The 6000-nt window shown below is 40.4% G+C and overlaps 1 protein-coding gene across 2 annotated transcripts in view; it reads right to left on the bottom strand.

Annotated features, from left to right (window-relative positions):
- Window positions 1–2482: 2482 nt before the first annotated feature.
- Window positions 2483–6000, bottom strand: part of vegfc (vascular endothelial growth factor c) — a 60603-nt gene continuing 57085 nt past the window's right edge. For both annotated transcript variants that reach the window (XM_074628476.1, XM_074628470.1), the window contains one exon: window positions 2483–3124. In XM_074628476.1, the coding sequence (XP_074484577.1) occupies window positions 3016–3124 (109 nt within the window). In that variant the 3' untranslated portion in view covers window positions 2483–3015. The remainder of the gene's footprint in view (window positions 3125–6000) is intronic.

Raw genomic sequence — 6000 nt, 5'->3', positions numbered from 1 at the left:
TCTGTACTTGTGGATCCTTGACAGATCCTGACTATATATATATATATACATACTGTACACACACACACACACACACACACACATACCCGGCTGCTGACAGGGCCTGACATTCAGTGAGTTTATCAGCTGCTGGGTTCTTCATCCTACTCAGTAACGGCAAATCTAAAGACTGACAACATCTTAGTTCAAGTTAAAAACTGACGGATGTTTTCATATTTGCATGATGTTAACCATCTTGTACTCTCGCTGTCTGCGTAGCCGCAGGGAGGACGACTCACTCCTGGAGAATGTCTAGGAAGGAAATGACGAGGAAACAATAATATGATTAGTTTTTTTTTTTTTACAACATGTCTTCAGGAGAGGCTCACAAGTCTTAACTCAACTGTCCAGGACACTCTGAATGTGGGAATTCTGCTGTGATTTTTAAAAAAATAATATTTGTTAGTTTTGAATGAGTCCAGTTCTATTTGTATTGAATCTTTGATTCAACTTTTTTCTTCTTTTCAAGGAACAGACGGTGTTTTTTTAATATTTTACACCTGAAAATCACAGTTTCTTTACATTACAGTAATGCACAACATATTCCAAAGCAATAGCATATTGTTGAACGTGTCCTTCCTACCAGTCAGCCACAGGTTTGAGTTTATTTACTGTTCTATGCTACATGTATATATTACGTGAGGTAATCCATTCCTGTGAATATACTGTATATCTTTTTGTCAAAAATTATTATTGTGTGTGAATATTAATATCTATAATATTATTTTGTCTGTGAAAAGCATTGCTATGACAAAAAAAAATCAAACCCAGAAGATGAATGAATAAACTTGGTGAAGTTGGTGAAAAAGGAAATGTGAATTCGATATTGCCTTTAATTTCAAATGCTGTTGTTGCCAAGTGTCGATATATTTCTTAACTGTTAAAAATCAACCTGATCTCATGGGAAGGCATGTAAGAGAGAAAAAGCAATATACTATAAGACAAGAATAATTTCTTGTCATTTATTATTGTATTGTTTCCTTATGGCGTGGAGAATTACACAACGAGGTGTAAAAGTATTTGTTCAACTAGAATGGCACTCTGAGAGTGCATCCCTCCGCCAACGCGTGACTTTAAAAACAGATCACAGCTCACAGCTGGTGGTACCGTGAGGTGGTCGGCTTGTTATTAACACGGTGTGTTTCCGTGTAACGTAGCGGCGGATGCCTCTCTCATTCAGCAGCTTTGTTATGTCTGTGTAATGTTACACTACGTTGTCTCTCATCCCGTCAGCTACCGCTTTTCCTTTCTCACCACGGACAGCCAGCAGCTCCCGCACACACATCCACACACGTTTCTCTCTGCTCTCAGAAGGAGGCGGGGTCACGCGTCATCAACGCGCCATCAACGCATCGTCAACGCATCGTCAATGCGCCGTCAATGCATCGTCAACGCGTCATCAGCTACACTGCAGATCACCACCAAATTTAAGGGATTGTTCATTGTGCCACACCCCACGCCTCCAAAAATTTCATTCAAATCCATCGCGGACTTTTGGAGTAATCCTGCTAATGGACAAACAAACAAACAAACCAACATATAAACCAACTCTGGTGAAAACATAACCTCCTTCCTCGGCCTTTGGCCTTGGCAGAGGTAAGTAAGTAACTGTCGTAAAATGAATAGATGTGAGGACATTTGAATGTCATCATAAATGTATTAATTGTATATTGTCGTCTTCTTGGTCCTTCTCACTTGGCGTGCCTTACGTGAGGAGACTCTGGGTGTTTGGGGGTTAAGATAAACTGGGGACCTTGTAGATATTCCTGACTCCCAACATTCTGAACCAAGAGTTTGACACAACATTGTTTTGCTTCATCCAAGGTAGTGTGATTAAGGTGATTCTGTATGACATGGTACATACTGTATAAGGCTGGGTGAATCATTATGTCACTTTAAGTTTTTGGTCCGACTGTGTGCATGCATGCTGTACCAAGATCTTCTCTGATATATCATATTTGTGTCATATTAAACTGTCACATTTGTTCGATTATTCATCCAAGTGAAGATTGACTTGAAGTAAAAGTTTTCTACATCAGTAATAAGTGAACTGAATGGTGGGGGTGGTGATGATTCTGTAGGTGAGATGAGCAAATTACTCAAACCTCACATATTAAACAGACACACACACACAGCTGTCTTTTTTTTAATTGAAGTGCTCTTTTATATTTTTCATTTTTAACCACTCAGGTATAAAACTCTTCAAGTTGTCTGGGTTTGACAACCCAGACAACTTGTTTCAAACTACGAAAAAATTGAAATGAATAGAAGGAGAACCTGGGGTGTTTCTAAAAGTTCAAAATCTAGTCTTCACACTGCGAGCATTGCATATTTTACCTTTGGTTTTTACCTTACGGCCCACATTTTTTTGTTTTCTGATGCTGAGATGGCTGAAGCTCAGAATAACCTCAGTATAATATGCACTTAGAACAAACAAACTAAGTTTTACAATATTATTTATATACTTTATTTTACACATATACTATAAATGATACAAAAATATTGATCACAGTGTATTTTCAGGGAAAAATATTGAAATTGCAATAAACAGAGGTTGAAAAATAACATTTAAATAAATTATATAATCAATATCTGACATAAGAATACTGAGACATAATTAATACAAAACCCCCCCATATATACTGTATATTTAGACAGTATTTTAAAACAAGTGTCAACAACTCTCTCTTTCAGTCCTTACTTCTTCTTCTGGGCTCCGATCAGCCACCTCTCCCATTAAAAACGTCCTCATAAGCCGAGTCAGTGCATTTCCCACCTTCAAATCACCAGAGCTTCCCATATCTGCACTCCAGTCACGGAGGTTTCCCCACGTTCATCGGGGTCCACACACTTAGCTGCCATCACAGCTGATGAGGAAACTCATGACCAGCAGCAGCAGGATGGGTGATGAATTCTACTTGTTAAAGTTTGTTATCTGCTCATTAGCATCGGCGTTAGCGTGTTATCAGCCGGCGGTTAGTCCAGTCGTCTCCAGTGGGACGGTACGCAGCGACACACTTCCTCGCTGAAGGAGAAGCCTGGTTCACACCTTCGCCTCCTTACCTCACAGGGAGGCCTGAGACAACTGCAACGAAAGAAAAAAAAAAAAACAGGATTTAGCTTCAAAACTAATGTTATATCAGCAAAATGTCTCGAGCAGAGGTCTGTACTACAAAGAAGGAATCTGGGGTTTTGCGAGGTAACTTCAGGGTTAACCCTTCAGGGTTTTCAGTCCTACGAAGGTGGATCACTTCTTCTTACTGGGGTACATCGCCATGGTAACTGATGCTGAACACTTAACCTGCTCCGGAGCAGGTTATGTTCCAGATCAGAGATCAACTCGTATAAAAGCACCACCTACTGACCAATCAGAGCTTGGTGCGGTGATCGAATGATAATATTACACAAATATGAAAATGTTACAGTCATAATTCAGGCTAAAAATAACACAGTTTAAACTGACAAATGCAGGAAGGCCAGCTGGATTTAAACTAAAAAACTAGGCCGACAGACGCTCACCGACGGCACCAAACTGTCTGACGTCAGCTTGGTGAGTCAGGACTTTAAAGGAGCAGTGTGTAGGATCTGGCGGTATCTAGCGGTGAGCTTGCAGACTGCAACCAACTGAAGCCTCTCCTGTGTGCCAAGTGTGTAGAGGAACTACAGTGGCCAACGCAACTCACATTTTTTGTAGAAACACTGAATGCAATGAGTTGTTAAAGCTGAAGTAGGCGAGACTGGAGCAAATATGATTAAAAAAAGTTATATTTATAAAATGGTCGCTATATCCAGATAGTAGTGCATGAGACGGGTAATCTGAAAAAAATCATGTTCCTCTGTGTTCTCCGGTGTCCTCCGGTGCTCCTAACGTCATCTGCAGGATTTTACAGACCGGAAGAAAACAACCAGAGCTGATCTGGAGTCTGCTGTCTATGAGAGCCGGCTATCAATCACTCGCGAACTACGACCAAACGGTCAAACTAGGCAGCGCTGATCAAATATGAATCAATATTCTGTTACTGTAATGCCTATTTCTCTCCTCAGATTTTTTCAGAATCATCTTGTAGTGTACTGTTTAGCTGTAAAACGCCAAGTACTGGTCACATGACTGGAGCACAGCCAATAGGAACGCTCTCTCTCTCTGAAATGACCTGTGATTGGTCAAAGTCTCTCGTCACGGGCTAGATTTTCTAAAGCCTGAAAACAGAGCCATGAGGAGGAGCAGAAGTCTGGTTTTCTCTCAGAACACTTGAATTACAATATGCTGAAAGGTTATTATGGAATTTTTTTGCCCAATGATGCCAAAAATATATACTGCCTACTGCCACTTTAATGGAAACTTAACTTGTAACCTGATTCCAAAGTAACGTTCAGATCTGATTCCTCGCTATGAAAACTAGAGCCTTACTTCCTTCTTTACTTAATTTGGTCACTTATAATCTACATCCACGATCCTCTGTTTTTCCAGGAGCCTGCATGTTTTCAGTACAGCCAAACAGAGCTGCTAATGATTGAGCACCACTGCAGCGCTTACAAAGACAAACACTAACTACTTTCTTGTGTGTTCTAAAGGTCAAAGGTTACGACCGAGGTTTAGATTTCATAGCGGTAAAAGCCTTCACAACTACTATGTGATTTACAGCTCACGCCTGAACCACCAGAGCTTTTCACCAGAACAGGATGTCAAACTGTTCTACAGTTTCACTTCTGATGCCATTGTCATTGAAAATTGTCAAGTACATGTCATGTAAGTCAGTATTGGCAACAAAATAACAGCTTGAAGCCCAAAAACATAAGTATTGCACCTTCAAAGGTTCACATCTGTTAACCCCAGCCCAGAGTCAAGGCCTACCATCAAATGATTACACAAAGGAGTGGATCCATGAAGCATTGGAAGGATGAATTCCTGTTTTACTGGTGCTGCGTTTCTGGCTACACGGGGTGTCACAGAATATTTAGTCATGGTTACTTGTAGGGATCTATGAACCCGTGATGAAATATATAGAAGAGTTCAAATAGACACACACGCTCTCTTTCAAACACACACACACACACACACACACAGACTCAAAGCCACATACACACCAGTGCCAGATCCCAGACACTAGATTCCTACTGCTACGTTATACTCATAAATCACTCTCAAACAAGGTCACAAAGGGTCAAGACTGGACGAGATGGATGGATGTGTATGTGTGTGTGTGTTTCCTTCTGTGCTTGGAGAGGAAATGGTTAAGTGACAGCTAGGAGAAGTCATTAGCACACCGAGATCTTGTATTACACACCGGGTTCACTGCAATAACCACCAACCACTGCTGGACCGGCGCTTTCCTCTGGCTAAACGCAGCCACGAACATTGCCAGTGTGTGTGTGTGTGTGTTAGAGCGGGGTTGACTCGACTCGACGATGATGCAACTAATGAACCACTGAAATATAACAAGGAAAGGCCCTTGTTATATAGCTGCCAAATGTCTCGCCATGATCACAAATACTTTATGCAAATTATTATTCATTAAACTATCTGGTGCATAATACAGCTATAATAATTCAATAGCAACACACTTGGCTTCACATAACACATGGTGTTATGACATTACAAATACAGCAATTTAGATTAGAAGAACAAGAAAGCATCATTGTGTGTAGGAACATTGTTTGGTTTTCTGTAGATCATAATGTAGAACAATCGTAAAAACAGCAACATTATTGGCTGAGATACATTTGACTATCACGTAGGCTAGGGGTGTAACGATTCATCTACTACATCGATGTATCGATTTATATTCCTACGATCCAACTACATCGATAGTTACTCAGCAAGTTGTCCTTCATGGGAGACGTATATCGATATGAAGTCGATTTGAAATGCAAAAATCGACTTCATCGATACTAAGGATTTGCACCTTGTATTTAAAGGTCCCATATTGTGCTCATTTTCAGGTTCTTACTTGTATTTTGGGT

This window comes from Sebastes fasciatus, chromosome 3 (genome assembly GCF_043250625.1).
Source record: "Sebastes fasciatus isolate fSebFas1 chromosome 3, fSebFas1.pri, whole genome shotgun sequence".
Lineage (NCBI taxonomy): Eukaryota > Metazoa > Chordata > Actinopteri > Perciformes > Sebastidae > Sebastes > Sebastes fasciatus.
The sequence above is the reverse complement of the archived record's forward strand: the minus strand, read 5'-3'. Positions and strand labels throughout refer to the sequence as shown.